At 39.7% G+C, this 23,025-nt stretch overlaps 1 protein-coding gene and 1 pseudogene across 12 annotated transcripts in view; one reads left to right on the top strand and one right to left on the bottom strand.

The window, feature by feature from the left end:
- The window catches only part of LOC144685412 (DENN domain-containing protein 1A-like), a 604,549-nt gene that overhangs the window by 248,300 nt on the left and 333,224 nt on the right, over positions 1–23,025 (top strand). For all 12 annotated transcript variants that reach the window (XM_078549861.1, XM_078549856.1, XM_078549859.1 and 9 more), the window contains one exon: positions 4,401–4,520. In XM_078549861.1, the coding sequence (XP_078405987.1) occupies positions 4,401–4,520 (120 nt within the window). The remainder of the gene's footprint in view (positions 1–4,400; positions 4,521–23,025) is intronic.
- Positions 19,514–20,035, bottom strand: LOC144685201 (jupiter microtubule associated homolog 1-like; annotated as a pseudogene).

Here is a 23,025-nt window from a genome sequence, read left to right as displayed (position 1 = left end):
GTCGTGAAGAGATATTAATGTATATAATGTTATTGGAAATTATTTTTTTAAAAGAAGGTTTAGTCTGTGTGTGTGTTTTAATTGGAGTAAAACCAGCTAGCCTGGGTGCTTTGATGTATAGTAGTATTGCGATGTAAACAGTAGGTAGAGGGTGCCTTTGCATTTTGTTGAATTGATCTTTCAAGAGTTGGAGTGAAATCGTGCACCTAGCTAGGAGATACCAAGCAATGTTTATATTACTAATAAAATTGGTACAATGAAAGGGGTTCAAAGGACCTGTTGATACCATGAGAATTTGCATTCAAAGGGAAGGCTAGGTATAACCTGAGAGGAGTTTGTGTGTGCAGGTCAGAGGCATGTAAGATCTAAGCCTGTAAGCCTACAACTGTCTTCAAAGGAACCTCATTTTGAATTTGTAAGGTGAAAATGCTTTGCCTGGTGTCTGTTTAAGTCTATTGGTTATTGTTGCCTTAGTGGAGATTAATTTGGGAATTTGTTACAAGTTATGATAGTAATTTGTAGCCATGTGTATGTGTTTAATTTGTTGTAAATTAATAAATGTCTAATTTAGTTTGATATAAAACCTCTCAAGAACCGGTGGTCTTATTCCTGAATTTGGAGCTGCAACTCAAAACATACCAGTTGAAAATATAGGTTGTGACGGTTGTTTAAAGATCCCTCTGGGATTTTAAATAACTCGGCCTTTAACAACTGCTGTGTCATAACACTGTATTTCCTTTCAAAAGAGATGTTTTAATAGCATTTGGAAAGCACCAGCCTGTCTCTGCAAGAAAAATAAGGGTTATATTTTATCATGCACAATTTTTATCCATGATGTTAAATCCACTCCAACTTAAAAAAAATGAAGTCTAAGTTTCCCATTATACCTTGCATTGTACCTCTCTGACAAGTCATGTAAACTTTGAGCAATATTACATTCTGATATTGCTTTTCTGTGGTTGGATGTTGGCACTGCCATTGTTCCTATTGCCACAAGAGTGATGAAAATATAGCTCCACAAATTCTTTTAAGTATTTCCATTAGATGTTTTGCCATTGATTTATCAGATCTTTGGTCTTGATCATTATTTGAATTTGTTCTTTGGCAAAAAAAAATAGATTTTGATGTTCTTGCAGTACATAATAGACCTTTTTATTGAACCACTTTAGTACCTCCCTTGGAGGAGCTTGTATATTTAAATATTAATTGTCTCTTTCCCTATTTTATATCACTCCAAGCTCCCCACCCCAACCTGTCACCAAAACAATGCAGCAATTACATTGATATAGAATCTTTAATGTAGAAAAAAATACCCTAGTGTCAAAACAAAAATGGATGTAGGGCCAAAGAAGAAAATATTAGCAGGGGTTGTTAAAACCTTGTTCAAAGAGATGGGTTTTAAGGATGATATTGAAGGAGAGACGTAGGTGGAAAGACAAGTAGAGTAAAGGGAAAGAGTGCACAGAAAGGCAAGAGTCAGATGAATGGCAATTTGAGGGAGAGAGGGGAGGAGTAGTGTCTCTAGAACTGAAGGAGCTTATGAACATAGGGAGGGTTGATGTCCTCAAGAGCTTTAATTACGAGGATGAGAATTTTTCATTGGAAGCGTTGGGGAACTGGGAGACAATGTAGGTCAATGAATACAGGGGTGACATAACAAAGTTGTACTTTTGCTGTGAGATTCATCCCCACTAGACGAATGTTCACACTTTCAATATAATGTCACTTATGTTCACTGTTATAGGCAATTTTTTATTTTGTTTTCTACTTCACTCTTTCTTCAAAGTGCTCTTAGTTTTTTATTCTATTTTTTATAGCTTTTATGGGGTAAATTGGCAAAATCAAATGCAAACAGTTATTTGTGCTTTTGACAATGAAAATAAGACCATAAGACATAGGAGCAGAAATTAGGCCATTCGGCCCATCGAGTCTGCTCCGCCATTCAATCCTGGCTGATAAGTTTCTCAACCCCATTCTCCCGCCTTCTCCCCGTAACCTTTGATCCCCTTACCAAGCAAGAACCTATCTATCTGGTCTTAAATACACTCAATGACCTGGCCTCCACAGCCTTCTGTGGCAATGAATTTCATAGATTCACCACTCTCTGGCTAAAGAAGTTTCTCCTCATCTCTGTTCTAAAAGGTCTTCCCTTTACTCTGAGGCTGTGCCCTCGGGTCCTAGTCTCTCCTACTAATGGAAACATCTTCCCCACGTCCACTCTATCCAGGCCTTTCAGTATTCTGTAAATTTCAATCCGATCCCCCCATATCCTTCTAAACTCCATCGAGTATAGACCCAGAGTCCTCAAACGTTCCTCATATGTTAAGCCTTTCATTCCTGGGATCATTCTCGTGAACCTCCTCTTGACCCTCTCCAGGGCCAGAACATCCTTCCTGAGATACGGGGCCCAAAATTGCTCACAATATTCTAAATGTGGTCTGACCAGAGCCTTATAAAGCCTCAGCAGCACAACCCTGCTTTTATATTCTAGTCCTCTTGAAATAAATGCCAACATTGCATTTGCTTTCCTAACTACCGTGTCAACCTGCAAATTAACCTTAAGAGAATCCTGGACTAGGACTCCCACGTCCCTTTGCACTCCAGATTTCTGAATTCTCTCCCCATTTAGAAAATAGTCTATGCCTCTATTCTTCCTGCCAAAGTGCATGAACTCACACTTGCCCACGTTGTACTCGTCTGCTTTTATATTTAATTCTGCACAGTGGCCTACTTTAAGTCGACTAATCTGGAAGATACTTTTCAAAATGTGCTTCTCTTTTCAGAATTTGAACATATATTTGACCATTTTCCGTTTTACCTTAACAGTAATTTATTAGGTCTGCACCAACTTGCTAATATATGTTGACCACATATTCTTGTGTTATAATTTGTAATCCACCTTGCCAAGGTTTCTTCAACATTCCACCCCAGACACACAATTACTACCTAGAAGGACAAGGGGCAGCAGGCACAGGGGAACACCACCACATGAAAATACCCCTCCAAGTTCCCCACCATGCTGACTTGGAAAAATATCACTGTTTCTTCGTTGTCAAAATCCTGGAACTCCCTCCCTCACAGCACTGCATCTCACCACCACATTCTTGAGGGCAGTTAGAGATAGGTAATAAATGTTGGCTTTGCTGCTGATGCCCACATCCCATGAATGAATAAAAAAATAAATTAACCCCCTTTAATCTAGAATAAGGCACAGCCCAGAGTTGTGCTTTCTGTGCTTTCAATACAATTTGGACAGTTGGTTCTAATTCCTCTTTTTAATTATCTCATCATCTGCTTTGGTGTGATAAACTGATTGAAAAGTTTGGAAGCTAAATTAGATTTAAATTATGGCCCGTATAACTAGCATCGGAAAGTGAACTTAAGATACTCTCGTGATCAGGTATGAATTACAGATATATGACTAACTCAAAATTATTTTAGGCCTACAATGTATTCCTGTGTTGTAATTATTTGAAATAACCTTGGCATTTAGCAAAGAGAGACAAGAATGTTTGTTTTGACTTTCGAAGTTTTCTGTCATTTCCAATATAGCTGAAGACTAATTTTTATATGTGTTTGCAGCATTGATGTTGCACCACACTGGCAGCAGTATGCATGTGGCATCTGACAGCTTGACCCAAGGTGCATAACGTTGAAAGTTGAGGGACTGACTTTGGATGTAATAATGATACAAAAACAGAGAGCTGAAATTAGAGATAAAGCCAGAGAACGTTTAGAGCAGAGATGGGCTACAGGCATAAAGCAGAACCAATAAAGACGGAAAAAGTATCAATAGAGGGATAAAGATGCAATCAACCAGAGAGTGCAATGGAGAAATGTAAAGAAAGAAAAATAAAGTAGGGTTAAAAAAACCCAAGGAAGTTGGTTTTAATACAAAAAATATTTGATTAGAGGATGAGGCATCAGTGACCTCATTGTGAACTGCCATTAAAGAGAGAAAGAAACACTTGCAAATAATATAGCACTTTTTATGAGCACCGAACATTTCTAAGTGTTTTACAGCCAATGAAATATTTTTTGAAGTGTAGTCATTGTTCATTGTGGGAAAGGCGGCAGCCAATTTGCACGTAGCAGGCTCCTACAAACAGTAGTGTAGTAATGACCAGATAATCTGTTTTTGTGATAGTGACTGTTGAAAGAAGTTGATAAAAATAATTTTTATGGAGTTCCTGTTTTCCACCAACTCCACTGTATAATTAATATAATTATGTTGAAAATTGAAACATTTGTACATTTCCGATAGCATTACTTTTAAAAGTTTTTTTCCGGAAAATCTCGTGAGTGGAGTTCAGCTATGTTGGTTCAATGACATGATTTGATTAGACGTCTTTATCTTATGGTCAGTTGAAAATACACTTCTGCTTTGTTCTCTTTTACAGCCTTACAGTCAGCCAAGTTGGCCAGAACTTTACGTTTGTACTCACTGACATTGACAGCAAGCAGAGGTTTGGATTTTGTCGCTTATCTTCTGGGGCCAAAACTTGCTTCTGTATCCTAAGGTGAGACAGCAAAGGGTATATACAGCCATGGATCTTAACATTAGCTTCTGGTTTGTGACAAACATCACATTTTAGCTGACAAACATGATTCTCGTATCCTTTCCCAACAGGTCATTGTACTAAGGGGTCAGTCCTAACTGCATTGTTTTGGGGACAAGGACCCTCTGTGATTATAAGGTTCTTTCATGTTATAGTAGTTTTAAATTTTGTTTTGGGCAATGGCCCTATTTTAAAACAAATAACACAGGCTTCTTGGTACTGTTTAATTTTGCAATACACTTTACTGAACCAGTTTACCTAGAGTAAACTGAAAAATTAAAAGGACATTGTCTTCTATATTAATTTGTGTAATTATGCCCTATTTTGTTGATTTAACTGCTGACAGGCTCTGATCTATACTTAGATTGAAGCAATATGTATTCTGTATAACAGACCTATATTCCAACTTGCAGTGTTATCTTTTATTGCAGCATTGCATTCTTTGGACAAAATTGACATGAAACAGATGTAATTAAGTAAAGATTTCAGCAAAGTTATAACGCTTTGAATTTGAAACAAGTAAAGAGCAAGCTTTAAAGCTCTATGTATAACACGTAAAACTTAGTGTAGTATTGAAGACATTTACAGAATCAAGCTGCCATTGAAATAATTAAACTGTTGAAATTTGCAATATTGGTTCCTACAAGACCTACTGTCAACTATCTGGTTGATTTTATTTTATGAAACTGATTATCAAAAAGAGATTCTGAAAGTTTAACATTTAGCAGTAGTTCAAATTAGTTTTCTAAGTTCTATAACTGCTGCAACATCACAATTTTTTGAATGCATTCTTTTATAAGAATATATTTGTTTGTGGCAACATTTGTAATTGCCAAAAGTTAGTTACATAAAATGTGAGGTATTTTTGCAATCTGAATGTAAAGGTAAATGACTCTAGACTAATGTCTGATTAATAGTAGTACTGCTTTTGGTTAGTTAGATTATCACATTCTGAACTTGTATTAATTATATCACAATTACCATTCCTTCAGTGATTATTGAGTATCACTATGTAGAGAGGCCAAGGCATTATCTAACGTGACATTTGGTACAAGCTAAAAGATAAACAAATGAAAATAGAATAAAACTGCCACCATCAATTCTACAGTGAATGTAGTTCTTAACAAAGAAATCAACTTGATTTACAAGTACGACTTCTAAGAAGGTACTGCCTATCCATTTCTAAACATGCTGTATTGAATCGCATCATTATTTAAAAAAAAACTCAATCACAGCTCCTCTAAATGGTATTTTTTTTCCAAAGTAAAAAGATATTTTTCTTGGCCCTATCCTTATAGCTTAAGAACTCAAAGATTTGGTACAATCTTGGTTACCGTGCTCTGTACCTTCTCCGGAATTTCAATATTATTCATGATGTACAGGAACCAAAACTGAACATGAATACTCAGTGTGAATGTTTAAGAGCCGTATATTCCATAAGCACAGCTTTCTTTGTTTTCTACTCATCGGTCCTAGATCTGTATTCTAAAGCCCTAATTGTTGTCCTTATAGCCTTCTCACACTGTGCAGAAAACTTTTAATGAGTAATTGATTCTCAGCCCAGTCTGTTTAAATATTTAATCTTTAATGTATACTTCTAATTTCAAGTGCAGAGCAGCTAAATGACACCTGCCGTACATGGGCTATTCACCCAATATAACTAAATCAGCTTTTTGTCACGGCGTGCATACCTATTGGTAAAATTAAAAAGAGTATGTGCTATACATTAAATGTGTACATTATAATGTAAGAGTCTATGGGATGAATAAATTGGAAAGCTTTTCTGATTGACTCAAGTAACTGCTTTCTGTTAACTTCCATTTTGCTCAAATATAGTCCCTTTTAAAAAGCTATTAATGAAAAACAAGGAATTACATAAAGCCGATCAATTAAGCTGCTCTAACTGTTATCTAGTAACAGCAGTATGTGTATATATGTATGAATATTTGTATCTCCTATCTCTCAGCTGTTTTATTTTTCAACCTGTTTTCAGGCACCATTTTGATTTCTGCCTCGCTTAAATATATAAATGAATCAATAACACTTAAGTAGGTCTCAACCAGTCCTTGTTGCAGGTTCTGCCTTTACCAAATGATTCTTCTACTGCTTCATAGATGATCGAACTTAGTGACTTCCAAACTTAATTGAAACTAGGATCTGCACTTCCTATTACACCTTTGGTGGGTAGCAATTGTTTAGCAACAGTATGAAGTGCTGGTATTTAACCTCATCACTTGTGCAAGGGATGTTGATGAGTTGTGGGTTATTGTGTTTGGAACCCTGAAATTTTCAGGGGTGTACCTTCACTCTGCTGGCAGGAGAGCGGTCGGTGTCGCAATCTGCACTATGGAAGCCTGGGTGTGGAGAACAGTGGGTAGATCGCGCCTTCTCGAGATGACCAGGTCTAGTTGATGGCTCCACCAGTGACAGTTTTTGAATGAAGAATGGAGTGAAACAGGGCTGTGACCTCGCTCCCACTCTGTTTGGCATCATCTTCTCCATGTTCCTGATCTTTGCTTTCCCTGCAGATATGGAAAGAGGCTACTTGCATTCTAGGTCAGACTGTAGTCTCTACAATCTATCAAGACTGAAAGTGAAGACAAAACCCATCACATCCTGATCAGGGAACTCTACGCTGATGATCTGTGCTAGTCGCCCACATGGAAACTCAGTTACAAAGACTCATAAGCTGTCTCTCCCATGTCTGTAACTTTTTCTCTCAGACCATAAGCATCAAGAAAACTGTGATCATGGGACAAGGTGTTGCATCTCTGTCCCTAATCACACTAAATAGCACCTCACTGGAAGCGGTTAGCAAATTCTGCTACTTCGTGTCCCTGATGACAGACAGTCTGTCCCTTGGTTTAGAACTTGATAAATGAACATATGAACATACGCAGTAGGAGCAGGAGTAGGCCGTTTGGCCCCTTGAGCCTCCTGCATGCGCAGGGAAAGCAGAAACCACTTTTGGCCGATTCACAAAAGGGTATGGAATAATCAAGCTAACCTTTAGGATCAAGCTGATAGTTATGAGGCTTGTGTTCTCAGTACCTTGTATGGCTGTGAAATATGAACGAATACAGCTTACAAGAAAAGCAGCTTAACAATTTCCATCTTCGCTGTCTGTGGCGTGTAAGGATATATCCTTGCAAGACAGAATTACGAATGAGGCGGTCCTCTAAAAGGTAGAACTCCCAAGTTTGTTAGCATTCATCAAACAGAGGTAGCCTTATTGGCTCAGACACGTCCACAGGTTGGAAGATGGTTGCATACCCGAGGACTATCTGTATGATGAGGTAACCGGAGTCTCATGACCAGAAGGATCCCCAAAGTTCCGCTTCAAGGAGACTTGCAAGCATGGCATGAAGGCTCTATATATGGATTACCACACCTGGGAGTTACTAGCTGATGACAGAGGAAGATGGTAACGCCTTCTGTAGGCTGGCATGGCACTACCGTGATGACCAGTGGCAACATGCCAATGGCGAAAACAACAACCTACAGCGTCATGTGTGGCACATGGCAGAAGCTGCCACTCAAGGATTGGGCTCTTCAATCTTGAAATGGATTGTTTGCTGCGTGTCCATCATCTTTCATAGATGGAAGAATGCATTCATAAATAACACTTACTTGAAATATTAAAACTTTTTTGTATCTGTCTTATGCATGTTCATAATACTAAACTTGAAATATAAATCATATTCTTCATCATGCTTGGATGGCAACAGGGTGAGTGTCTTTTTTTTCATTTTCCGTATATTGACGAATTTGAGGTATGGGCCCAATTCCACCACAAACAATGCTTAAGATTGCCCAAATGCATTTCACATTGGACCCTTGCAATTAGCCAACAGAAAAAAATATTATTTCATCGGTGTGGGCTGGATTCAAATCTTGGTCCTAATGATGAAAAGCTGGCATTTAACCCACTGTTTGCTGGATGTAGTCTTATAATTGGAAATCATGTCCAGGGAAGAAAATAGTCTTTCAGAACAGATGTCACCACGGTTTGTTATTTCCCTGGTGCAGCTGATTGGGTAAACTGCTACTATGCTTGAAGGCTATATGATTTTATTTGAAAGTTATGTCCCTGCTCCTTGGTGTCCTGCAGTGCTGCTAGATTTTTTTTTATGTTGAGGTCCTGTCCGCAGCTTGGACAAGGGACTGCATGAGCTATCACAAATGCACTCTGAGCCTTAAACTACATATGAATGTCATCATGAGAGATCAGCGAGCATATATACAATGATTTACAATTGAAGTGAATTTTCAGTAGGTTTAACGATTTAGGCTGTAATCAAATCAGACACAAGTTAGTAATCTGCAGTTTATGACCTAGCAGCACTACAGTGAAAGCATATGATTTTTTAAATATATATGTATTATGAGAACAATGAACATGTGATGTTTTATGGAACACATTGGGCAGGACTTTTCCCTTCGCACACTAAATGTGCTGGTGAGTGGGAAAATTGCCGCTTTTCCCACCGGCCGCAATGTTTTTGTGCTATATTGTCTGCTTCCCACCTCATTAAATATGCATCAGCAGGAAACATGTTGTATTGCAGGCCGGTGGCCTTTGAATTGCCCGCCCCATGGTGACCTCAGCAGATCATCGCTCCGGGCCCATATTTAAATGATGTTATTCGTTCTACCAGGGTAAGCCAACCAGCTTATTACACTCAACTCTCACACTCACAAGCCCATCAGACGTTCGCAGGATGACATTCCACAGGGATCTCATACACTGCCAGCTCAAGTCCATGCTCTTTCTCACACACATCTCCACATCTCCTTCTGGGCTCATCCCCTAGATGGCTCCACTTACCACCCAAACAAGGCAGGCATCCTTATCCTCTGCCTTGGCATGGTCCTGCTTTCACACTCCCCATCTGTCTTTATGCAGGACCATCTTGCCCACAATAGGAGGGAGAGGTCCCAGACCAGTGGTGGTATGGCCAAAATAAAGTCCCTCCCTTCTTTGAGGAGCAAGCTACTGAACTCGCTGGAGAACACTGGGACCATTTGTGGTGACGGTGAGGTCAGTGGTGCACACCCAAGTGAGGATCCTGCACCAGCTGATCCCTTAGACAATGAATCTGTGAGTCCATTGTCCTGTATTCGAATTGCTTGCCACGCACTAACTTCCTTACTCTCTTTTATAGGCACCTCTGGGAAGTGCCTTGGAGACCTTGAGCCAGTCGCTCATCTCAAGTCCTGAGGACACCTTGGATGAGGATGCTGAACAGAGTCATGGAGAAGATCCACCACAGTGCTCACCCACACCTTCCACCAGTTCAGAGACACAGACACACACCTTGGTGGGGGCCTAGTTCTGGAGCAAGCTCGGGGTCACAAACGGTGAACACAACGCACAGTCTGGTCCACAGTAGGTGGAGACAGGGGCATCCAAAGTCGTCAGCACTTGGAAGTCTGCCGGAGGCCAGGATTCTACTGAGTCTGTGTCAGATGACGAGCCTCTGGATTCGGTCCTAAATCAATTGGGAATATCAGGAAGGTTTCTTAGCTACAGTCCACAGATTGCATTGTACGATGGAGGAGTCCGTCTGCATTCAGTCTGTAGTTATAGTGCCGGCATGCCAGTGCACTGAGGTCAATACTGGTGGGATGGCAGCCGCCATGGAGACCTTGGTCCTGGACACAGCACCTGTGCTGCTGCAAGAGTTGCACTCCATTGCTATGGGCATTGGTGGCATCCAGCAGTGTTCTACACAAGAGGGGGTCCAGGGCACCCCCTCATGATCTCATTCGTGCTGCCCCTTCTCCTGCAGGAGTCCGCCTGGAGCTCTCAGGCACCCATCCTGAGGAGGACCAGCAGCTGGACACCCAGGGCCATCTACCCAGGTGACTCTGGGGGTGTCCAGACGATCCCAATCCACTCTTCTCGTGACTTCATCACCTCCAGCTCAACTGTCCAAGCAGGAGACCCAAAGCAGGCAAGGGTCCTCCAGGTCTCGGCCCTCCAGAGGACGCCCACCAAAGTCATCACAAACAACGGGGTAGCAGGTTGCCTCCAGCTCCGCTGTGGATGTCGGTGATGCACCAAGATGTAGTGGTAGGGTTCGGAAGAGAAAGAAATATTAGGAACACAACGGTGGCATGGGTGTTCACCACATGTATATACCTTTCACCACTGTAAATAGAATGGAACCCATTTCACATCTCTTGTGTTTGCTGCCTCTTTATGCTGAGCTGTGTTGTAGTCAATCACCTCCCTCCATTTATCGCAGGTGCCACTATCATGTGCCTCTGTTCAATGTTACGTGTATCCATTTCACCAGTGTTTGTCCGTTCTCAGCTCGTTGCTGACATCAGTGATGCCTCACTCTCGATGTAAGGTGTTCTTGTGGAAGGCACCTTGTTCACATGCTTTCCTGGGTCATGTCATGTTCAATATTGGCTGTATAAGATTGAGGTCGAGGTGTTCACTCAGCTCATCTGCATTCTTGAAAGGCGAAAGTGTAGTGTAGATTTTCTTTTAATTCATTCACGGGATGTGGCTTCGCCTTCTTGAACCACTGCAGTCCATGTAATGTAGGTACACCCACAGTGTTATTAAGAAGGGAGCTCCAGGATTTTGACCCAGCGACAATGAAGGAACAGCGATATATTTCCAAGTCAGGATGGTAAGTGACTTGAAGGGGAAGTTCCAGGTGGTGGTGTTCACATCTATCTGCTGCCCTTGTCCTTCTGGGTGGTAGTGGTCATAGGTTTGGAAGGTGCTGTCAGAGGAGCCTTGATAAATTCCTGCAGATAGACGTTGAAGCGCCTGGAGAAGGGGGATAGTTTCTGGAACTCCTTGTACTTTCTGTCATCCGGCAGGGTTTTCAATCTACGAGCCCATACTCAGAGCTCATGTGTGCTCCTTTCTGCCTTGTGTGTTGCTGACTCCCCGAGTGTACACCTGCTAAGAATTGGAGGAGCTTTTTATAGATCAGGGTGACCATAACTCCTATTCTGTTAGACCATTCACTGCAGCACAAAATAAAGATTTGTTATCACTTTCACCGTATAATTTTAGTTTGCAATCTGTCTAGCGAACAGTGCTTTATATCTATACAATTGTGTTTAAATGTTTGGAGCATAAGTTTGACATTTAATTGTGTGTTATCCTTATTACTGCCATGTGTACAATCCCCATGGGGAAACCATAAACCAAAATAACCAAATTTACCAAACAACCCCCAAATAAAGAAATTATCAACAAGATTTGTAGTTTTTACTTTAACACGAATCAGAACCAATGTAAATTACACACGGGTACTTCAAATAAAAAGGTAAATTTCATCTTAAATAGCCGATACTACAAAGATAAGGCTTATGCAAACGCAAGCACCTGCATCACTCTTCACAAATGTGGCACCGAGTGCAGTTCCAAAGTTCTGTAACTCAGCCTCTGGTACGTAAGATCTCTCACTTTCCCATTCAATCGATTTGGCCCTTGAGTCGTGTTCACCAGTAGCTGTGTTCCATCTGAGGTTCCTGGAGCTATTCGTCACCTGAACAGCACGTTTCTGCAGAATCTCCGTAGCTAGGTTCACGACAGTCTTGAGGGAACAGATTCCCCAGAAAGTTCTTTATTAGTTCTCTTTAATAAACTCTGGTCTGGTCAGCTCTGACAAAACTGAAGCAGCAGCAGTAGTAAAATGGTCCAATTCACAATCCCTGCTCCCTCCCTTGGCTTCGCCTGCCTGTCCTGTTTAAGTCTATTCCACACACAGCTCCTTGTAAACGTGCCTTCTCTTTTCACCCCTCTGCCGCAGCTCTCCTTCGCCTGCAGCTCTCCTTCGTGCCTGGCCATACAGCTTCTGCCTTAACTTCCTTCCTGTTGGTACTGCTTCTAGGTCAAGGGTTGCCAGGTCATATGGACCAGTGTTATTTCTTCAAGAAAATTACAATTGAAACAAACTCTTAAAGGTCATTTCCAAACATTCTTAAGAGCAATTACAGATTCCATAAACATTTTAAAGAAATTACAAATTTTCCTTACCATACTGTTTCAGGGTCAAATGTAGTCACACATGACCCAGTTAAATATAAACAAATCTAACTTCAAATAATATTGCTAAAGTGTTATTTTTTTTCTTTTGAAAATGCCAATAACTAATATTAGGATAGTCACATGCCATGATACTGTCACCAAGTTTAACATCGGATCTAAAAGCAGCAGCAACAGTATACCATTTAAATGGCACCCATTTTATTCTTTTCAGTGCTTGTTTATTCATTTCTGCTACTTTTGATGAAAGAATGTTGAGGTGATTCAGCCTTTTAATCATTTCATTCTGTTCTAGTCTGTCATCCTGTGTAGTTTTACTGAGGAGAACTTTCTTGCTTAACCATCAGCTATGACGTGCTGTCACTGATGCTGGGAATTATTTTATGTTAATCTCCAAACTTGGCTTTTTAACTGGATTATTACAAGTCTAAAAAAACTATGTGGCTCTCTGTGGGTTGCTTTGGGAGCTTGGCTCTTTAACAAGAATTTTAAAAAGTAGTGTCCATCTTATGTGGCAATGACAAACACTGTCCTCTTACTTTGTAATTGGTGAATCCAGTGTTTTACATGTTTAGTTGGGTTTTGTACTTTTTGGTTGTTTCCTCCCATGGCAAACACTATTCCAACCAAGAGGTTGACTTGACCTGTGATTATTTCACTTCCTCATCAGTGTCCTTGTTATTTGCCCTTGTAGCCCAGCTGAGCTCAGGAGTTCAGTTAGTGAGGATCATGGTTGTAGGCATATAAGCTAGCACTCTGCAGCATATCAGTAACATGCACCATTTAGCTGCTCAACTCCAGTGATCTTATGGTTTCAGTACTTAATTGGAATTGGGGGGTATAGCTCTTCTAAATGGATCCTAAGTAATAATTAAGGCAGGATATGGGTAGCTGACTATGTGATTGATTTAATATAATTATGCGATATAGAGTAACTGGTACACACTCTTAACTTATTCAGCAGATTGCATGAGTTTATATCATCTTGCCTTCATTTGAATTGGTTGTCTTTGTGTATGTAGTGTGTTTGCATGTACGTATTTATACTTCATGACCATCTTTTTCTAGTTTATTCTATTCCCCTTCCCATGCTGTGCTTTGAAACCCAGCACTCAAATTATTGCCCCCTATCTCTTCCTGTTACCTGCTGTCTGCCACTCCTGGCCTTGCCCACTTCCTCTACTCTGCTGTACTGCCTCCCTTGAAACTGATGGGTCTATCTGTGATTTCCCACCAATGATCTGCTCCCTGTCACCCATAGCTTACTGTTCTTTGTTCCAAAAACCTCTATGTGCTGTGCTTTCTGACTGCACTGCTGTGGTCTGCTTCTCCCATCTTAACGTGCTTTATTTCCACTGTTCACTATCCTGTGCCCTCTTTCTCTCCCCCCGCCCCCCCGTTTTGCAATTCATTCCCTCCCACTGCACTTCGTCTTCTCCCCAGCCTGGGTATACAGAAGTATTTATGTAGCATATTTATCCCTTGTGAATTGTCAAGAATGTATTCAAAAGAAAAAAAACAATTTGCCTGACCTTGATAATCTGGCTGTCCAATCAGGAATAAGAGCCAGGGATTTACAAGCAAGTGCTAATCTACATAGACTTCCTCCAACAAGTAGCCTCTAACTAACAACAAAAAACTACTGCGGATGCTGGAAATCCAAAACAAAAACAGAATTACCTGGAAAAACTCAGCAGGTCTGGCAGCATCGGTGGAGAAGAAACTAACATCAGGCTCATTCTATTTAAACTAGTGTCCCACAGGGACTACCTGAGAAATGGCCTTAAAGGGTAGCTAAATATCTCAACATTGCTCTTGGGTAATCTGGGGTGTAGAGCAATGCCACAGAACAGAATCCATTTGCCATTAAGTGCAACACTTTTTTTATAAGACTATGTTAAAAACAAGTTGTTGCCCTGAAATGTCCAAAAATGAAATTGAAATGCCAGAGTTTAAATAAAGTATGTTCCAGAAAATTGTTTTCATGGTCAAGCTCATTTTCTTCTTAATTCGAGGTGAACCGTGGCTGATTTTACAATCTGAAAGGTGCAGAACAAACAAGTTAAAGCCAAAGTTATCAAGACTTCAGTCTGTGCAATGCTGAAATATTTAGTTTTGAGAATACTCTGTGTTCTAGCCTTCTCATTTAAATTGGAAAAATTGACACAACCTGGTTGAGTAGTTTATTCCCCTGACTATTTTCATTGTTACACCAACTGTGCATTGCGTTTCTGGAACAAGATCAGTGTTAGTGTGATGCTCCACTATTACTCTTTCTATCTGCTCAAGTAAAATTTGTAATTGCATATTATTTTTCAAATTTTAATTGTAATCAAAAATTCTTTAAAGCAAGATATTATTATCTGTATATATTTTAATTGGTGAAGAAAGGCAAATTTCAATTGAATTTGAAAATATAGATTTTCAAAATATGAAATATTTTTGAAACTATATTTAATGTTTATGTTTATTTTTATGTTAAGGGTTACACTGTCCCTAGTTCTGCAATTCCAAAAATTCTGATCAGTCACTATTTAGAATGACGTGTATTTTGCTTAGCTGTGTTATGTGTATATTAGTGTCATTTATTTTAACAGATTGGGAGTTTGGGGCTCTTTAAATAGCATTTATCAACATTCAGTGTGCTCTTGCCAGTGCTCAATTTAAGCATCTGGTGTCTTGTGATGGTTTTCAATTAACAAATATGCAATAGTTGGCATACATACTCCAAGTGAAATGTTATATGTAAACAACTGAATGAAAAATGTACAAAAGGTTGGCTTTGATATTTGAGAGGAAATTTTATAAATAAGTTGCTTTTTCCATTACTATATATAAGCCAGTGAATTCCCTTTGACAATTCTTTTTACTAGTACAGGTAACTGCTGTCAAAAATTGGGAATGCTTCTACATTTCTTTTGGATGTTGGGAGGGCATAATCATATTGTAAAAGGTGTAGGCACAGTAGGTACCTCTGATATATCTGATGTACAGTATTCAGTAGACGTGTTAATCTGGTGAGCAGAATATGTTACACTTAGTGTCAGTGTCTTTATTTGGAATGCTCTTTTTGTTTTTGTCTGTGTGTTATCCTATGTTTCCTTTTCCACTGGGCCCCTTTCTCCGAGTGCAGAGGGTGCAAAGTGAGAATTTTTTTTAATTGAGCAGAAACATGTGGAAGATCAGGGATATCTCAGGGGATTACTGAAAAATTCTGAATTTGTACTTATTGCAGCCTGTGTTTGGAACATGGTCTGCTGGGAATAAATGTAGTTAGTGTGACCTCTGACCTAAGAAACTGTTGACATGGATGACAGCCAGAAACTGGCCACAGAACGCCTTTGTTAAACTCATTCATTGCTCCTTGAAAATTCTAGTCAGTGTAAGTTGCCAGCTCAAATCTGAGGAATGCAGAGCCCTCGTTCCCATGCTTTGGAAACAGAGGCTGCCCCTTAACCAGCAAGACTTCTTTAATGGGTGTATGTAGCCCTAAGCTCAATTGAAATTGACAGTTTCCTGGCTTAAGATTGCCAACTGGCAAATCAGTGAAACGTGGGGACAAACAAGGCCCTTTAGGGACCCAGATCAGTGTTTGTATATAGAGAGCACAACATTAACTCTTCAGCCATTGTTGTGTTCCTCTGCATTTAAACTGATGCAGTGCTAGAGATTTCTGGCCACAGTTTTAAGAAAAGGAAGCCACTTTGCTAAAATTAGCTATGTTAAAGGTTTTACTGAAGGAAAACAAGTTAGACTTTTACAATGCTATATTTTCCTTTGGTGAAAAGCCTTTGAGATGGAAACTTTGTATGAAACTAGAACTTGGTGACATAAAAGCCGAAGAATCAATTAACGGCCAACTAAAGAGATTCAACTATATCAAACTAAATGGAACATACCAGAAATTCTAATATTAAGGAGTGCGTTGTTTTGCCAAACTGAAAATGTATGCATTAATATTACCACATTCTATTTTATATATTGACTAATTTTGGTTTAGTTTGGTCACTTAGGGCGTATATCATTGTACTTTTGAATAGCGTCTAGCTATTTCTGTACTTATGCTAGTTGTTAATCTGTATGGAGGAATAATTATGTATTTTATTATAATTGGGTATTAGCAAAATGTCATTGCTCAGTACCTGCCTATGAAATGTCTTTGAAGCTCTGGAGTGAAGAAATTTTGCACCATGAATATTAAATGTTGTTATTGTTGTGCAAGAATAGCACAGCTGCAAAGCTGAAGTTAGCATTCAGTCCTAGAACTGAGCCAGTGGAAGAATTTTGAAGAATTTGTTTATCCTTGGTTTCACAATGGTATGCCCTGCATTGCACACCTTTAAATTTAATTATTTAATATTTTCATGAGTTAGAAAATAATTTCAGTAATTGGTAATTTATCATAATGAAAGTAATGATATTAATAGAAAGATGTATATTATGAGGAATGTGTCATCTTTATGAAGCCCAGCTTGAGTTCTGGAAATGTTGTATTAAAGGGAAAAATGAGTGGGAAGACCATAATACAGCATGGTATTCAGCGACATTCATTAGACCACCCGAGTGTTAGTACTTTTAGAATTGCATTGCTTTGATAAGCCTTGTAAGCAAGGTATTTTGACACACATCATACCACTGGAATAATTTCAGTTTTGCAGAGATTTGGATTGTAATGTTTTGAGAAAACTAAACAAGGATTTACTTCACAAATCACCAACTATTTTACAAAAATCTGAACATTTGCTTAAGACAGGACCTAATGCAACCGAGCGTATCCAAATTACTATGTAGACTGACAGAATCTGTTGATTTTTTTCAGTCCTTTGGTCTTCAGTGGCGTGTATTAAATAGTTTCCCTAACATTTAACATTTAATATTAATAAATTAGGTACTTAAGTTTAAAAAATTAATTTGAAATTGTTTTCATATTTCAAATGTGTTTCTCTAAATGAGTTTGGTATGGTGCAAGTTTTGGCATAAGTTAATATTTATGATCTGCTTTGCAAGACTGGAAAATTGCAATTGGAAAATTGTGTAAATATAATAAGATCCACCAGACTTTGTTGTGAAGAACTAAATTACTATGATATGTACAATGATCCTTAACTAGCCAAAATTAATGATTTGCAGATTTTAATTGGGCAGCTGTTTATTAATAAGCCCCACATTAACTTATTGTTAGCTAAATAACTAAAGACCAAAGAAGAAATCTAATAGTCTTTTAATGTAAGCCCTGTTATGCACCACGATCTCTAATATCAAGACTTGCAATACTTTCCATTCTAATCCACATATGCACTTTATAGCAACTTTGCATTCTTCCAGCTGCACACTTAATTGTGGGACCCTAAAAGATATCAATAGAAATTACTATTTCCATTGGTTTTATTAATGAAGCAACACTTGCTTTCAAATATTCTGTCAAATGTCAAGAAATATGCAGTTGGCCATTGCATAACTGTTACTGTCACATCTAACATGGATATCAAACATAGACAATTTCTGTAGATAGTATGATTCAAGCAATCAGAGCTATGGGATAGATTTTCAACTTACTGTTTTGGCATAAAACTGGCATTCCAATTTAGCACACCTAGTTGAAATGTATGTCTTTGATATTAAATCAATCAAAACATGTGTGGATTCAGAATTTTTATTTGCATCACAAATCATTCCAAGATACCCAAATACAAAGTTCAAAATGCCAGAGTTTAGGCCGAAGTCACATGAAATACACAAACATACTCAATAACCACATCACAAGGACGGACCACTTTTAAGCCTTTCCCAGCAGGCCTGATGTTTGGTGCACTTGTGGAAAATGGAGCAGGCATCAACGAAAAGTGAAATCTAAAGTGCTATTCCAAAAACAGTCAGGCTCAGACTTTGCAGGTCACAATAAAATTAACATTTATTCAGTCTGCAACTCAGTTGCTCAACTGCAGTTCTTTGGGGTAGTGTCCTAGGCCCAACCATCTTCAGCTGCTTCATCAATGACCTTCCTTCCATCATAAGGTCAAAAGTGGGGATGTTCGCTGATGATTGCACAATGTTCACCATTCGCAACTCCCCAGATACTGAAGCAGTCCATGTCCAAATGCAGCAAGACCTGGACAATATCCAGACTTGGGCTGACAAATGGCAAGTAACATTCGTGCCACGTAAGTGTCAGGCAATGACCATCTCCAACAAGAGAGAATCCAACCATCGCCCCTTGATGTTCAATGGCATTACCATCACTGAATCCCCCACTTTCAACATTCTGGGGTTTACCATTGACCAGAAACTGAACTGGACTAGCCATATAAATACTGTGGCTTCAAGAGCAGGTCAGAGGCTAGGAGTTGTGTGACGAGTAACTCGCCTCCTGAGTCCCCAAAATTTGTCCACCATCTACAAGGCACAAGTCAGGAGTGTGACGGAATAGTCTCCACTTGCCTGGATGAGTGCAGCTCCCACAACACTGAAAAAGCTAGACACTGTCCAGGACAAAGCAGTTCGCTTGATTGGCACCCCATCCACAAACATTCACTCCCTCCACCACCGACGCACAGTAGCAGCAGTGCACACCATCTACATGAGGCAGGAATTCACCAAGGCTCCTTAGACAGCACCTTCCAAACCCACAACCACTACCACCTAGAAGGACAAGGGCAGCAGATAGATGGGAACACCACCACCTGGAAGTTCCCCTCCAAGTCACTCACCATCCTGACTTTGAAATATATTGCTGTTCCTTCACTGTCGCTGGGTCAAAATCTTGGAACTCCCTTCCTAACAGCACTGTGGGTGTACCTATGCTACATGGACTGCAGCGTTTCATGAAGGCAGCTCACCACCACCTTCTCAAGGGCAACTAGGAATGGGCAATAAATGCTTGCCCAGCCAGTGAAGCTCACTTCCCGTGAATGAATAAAAAAAAGATAAAGTAGTAAATGGTGGGTTTATCCCAAAACAAGGCTGGAGACACCACCAGGTGGAACTTTTCTGGGTCGAAATGGTTGAGCTGGTGTTACAGGGCTGAGTGTGGACTCTTCCTTTGTTCTCTGGGCAACTTCTTGGTTTTCAATTTCACTATTGCATGAATCTGGGCACTTTTCAGCTTTCCTAGTTGTGAAGTCCTGTGTGTTCAGGGGTGTTTTCGCAGCATTGAAAATGCCACTTGTCTTGCCTCCAGGAGGGTTTCTCCGTTGCTTTCCGGTGTTTCATTGGTAGCTGCTCTAAAGGTGAACCTGCTCTTTCCATCTGGTGGGTTGCTGCTTCTAGCCACAGGCTGGTTTTCCACTGGTGGTCCAAAGATATTCGATGCTGTTTTGTTTGAACGAGAATGCACTGGCTTGACATTTTCCTCTACAGTGAATGAGATGCTGCATCTGCCACCGGGAGGCTGTCATACTCTGCTGGAGTTGCTGCGACCCATCGAGTCCAGGCCCTGGTATGTGGTGGTTGTGGTCATTTCAGACGCTGGTGATTGCCGCTTCATTTCCCGCTCCGTTAACGGCTCCAGACTCCTCACTACAATAACCTTCTGCCTGAAACAGAATAGGTCAAAGTGGATATATGCTATTCTGTTGTAATGTAGCAAAACAAAAATATTGTTGAAGTTGTGTTCAAGAACTAGGTAAAAACCAATAGTGTGCAAAAACACCCAGCAAATCGCAGGAATTAGGAACAAATCCAACCGTAATGGAAGAGCTTAAGTTAGAAGAATTTGGAAATATTTGTGCCAATGAGAAACACAAGGGATGTTATATTTCTGGTGACAAAAGATAAGCACAGAACAACAATTGTATTCCTGGGTTAATATTGTGGTAACTTATGACAGGACTGCTTTGCCTAAGGACAGTGCTTACTGGATATGATCCAGTGTACTGCAAGTGTACTCGATGGGGCTTTGCTCTATATAAATAATGGAATAGTGAAAGGTATCAACTCGAACCGGTGCTTTTCTGTTGGAAGCGCTGAATCTGCTTGAGGTGTGTGAAAAAACTTACAAGATAAGTTTGACTGACAGTTGTGAACAAATTAGTTCAGAGTCTTGCTTATTCAGTCTGAATTTGCCTGTATGTCATGTAATGAGGTTTTCAGAAGTTCTGGAAATAATTGAATATTTTGAATGTGGAAAGAAAAGGGATTGCAGTCATCAGCTATACACCTTTTAAGGAAAATCACTATTTGTTCAGAACGAATACATTTTATTTGATTCAAGTGTATTTTGCAACTGCAACATTCAACCAGTGTAAACTCCCGACTACAGTAGGTGGAACACCAATTTCCCAAACGCAAGGAAGTGGAAATTCTGAAACTACAGCCTACACCATTGTTATGGTGCAGGAGTTCCAGGAAATGATGGCATGAGTGACTTTTACTATAATGCAATGGAAAATTTGCTGGAACTTGATGCTCCATAGGGATGTTCGCCGATTAAAGTTGTGTTAATTGTCTTAGCTCTGCCATAATCAACAGCAAGTTCGAGTTTGCTGCATTAATACCACTGTGATTACCACCGCCACTTTAGACCATTGAAGAATGACACTGGTGAGTTTAGTATGGTGCAATAACGGGAATTGTTGTTTAAATTTGAAATAAAAGTGTGTATTAGTGGTGCCTTTCTGATTGTATCTGTGGTCAGTTGGTGCAACATACAAATCAACCAAAATTACACAAATCTGGCGAGAGCAAGTTGCCAGTTTCTAGCCTTAAACTACCATCTGGACGTGACTTTTTCTAATGTGTAATTCAGATTGCTAACCCTATGTGTTGTGGTTGTGACTGTGACGTTAGTGATCACAATGTATCCATTTGCACCTTATTAAAATTCAAGTGGTAAATCAGCAATCGTATTGGGATTATAGACTGCTTGAGCAGTTGAAGACTAAAAGTCTCTGGTTTCCGTTCTGTTCGTACAGCCTCAATAAGAATGGGGTGGGGATCACTGTTCCATCTAATGAAGTAACCAGACAGATATAAAAACAGTCCTTAAGGCGAATCAGCTCTTTAATTTGAATTTGTGCTTGTTCCTGCCCATCAAATCAACCTTCAAACATTTATTTTAGACATTCTGAGCCTGGGTAGTATCTTATCACGAGGTATTTTTACTTTAGCCATTGGTTGCACTAGACATCCTGCTGTGCTCCCTGTGATGTATCTTTTAATTATTTTTCAAGCAAATTGTGGCATACATCCACTGCTAGAGGATTGGGGATCACAACAATCTAACTTATGGCTTCTATGATATTGTACAGTTCTGTAAATGAGAGTCCCTGCCAAAATGGCCATTGCGCCGAAGTCCGGGCCAGAGTTCCAGGTTGAAGTCCCAGACTTGTCACTCAGATATACCACCTCAATTCAGTAGCTTTTGTCAGTTCTTGGCCGGGCTCACAGATCGAGCAAAATGGAAAAATGAGGTGAGATGGAGAGAAAAAAGATTATTAATAGGGTATTGTTCAACGTGGTTCTCACTGGCCGATCAGAGTTTATTTGGCAATAGTGGTGGAAAAGCACAGTGCTTGGACTTGTTCATCCTCCGGGACCTGTGATGGTGACAGGCCGTTAAAGGTTAGAAATATAGGTCCTCAAATGAAAACGAGTGGAATCACATTTATGTATAATTCAGCATGTCAATAAATCAATTAAAACAATTTCAAATCATAATTAGTACTTTTCTGGTTGGAGGAAGTTCCAAGGCCTGTTGCTGCCTTGTGGCATCACATCAGTAGATATGACTTGCAAAAAATGAATTTCCTTATTTAATATTACATAGGCAATGAGCTCAAAAAGGAAATTGTCTTGTCCTGCGTAAATTGTAGACTAGCATCTTCCAGCAGTTTTCAGGTAAAAGTACAACTTTTAGTTTCATTTTTATCTTACTAGATTAATTTAGAAAATATATAATTTATAGTGTTGCAAATAGATTCCTGTAATTACAGATGTTGCGTTTTTCACATTTACTTACGTTGGTGTTTTTTTTAAGGATAATGATTGAGTTAACAAATCTAAGCTTTGAGGAGTGAAGTGTGACAAGCATAGAACAATGTGGTCTTTTTTTATAAAGGCTTCATTCTTAAAATGCCACTTTGAGTTTGGATTTTTTTAAAGGATTAAAATGCGCCATTTTTGTTGAAACATTTAGCACCCAAATGTATGGCACAGTAGCAGCCAGGAAGTACCAGTAGTTGTTTACAATGGACTCTTGGATTCACACTCTTTCTGTAGAAGCACTCAAGCAGTAAGCACTCCACAGTCTGTTTGGCACAGTAGCAGCTCTCAGCCGGCCCCTGCCCTCCTGCTGTTAGATGGGGCAAAGGATGTGCCAGAACCCAGGTCGTAACAGAACGAGACCTGCCTGCAAATCTGCTTGTAGTTAGCATGGGGCCTTTTGGCACTGTTCTGTAGCAGATTGATTTAGTTGCAATCCTTTTTGTTTAATATTTTCCATCTGGCAAC

This window comes from Cetorhinus maximus, chromosome 10, assembly GCF_964194155.1.
Source record: "Cetorhinus maximus chromosome 10, sCetMax3.hap1.1, whole genome shotgun sequence".
Lineage (NCBI taxonomy): Eukaryota > Metazoa > Chordata > Chondrichthyes > Lamniformes > Cetorhinidae > Cetorhinus > Cetorhinus maximus.
This window is presented reverse-complemented; position numbering and strand designations above follow the sequence as displayed.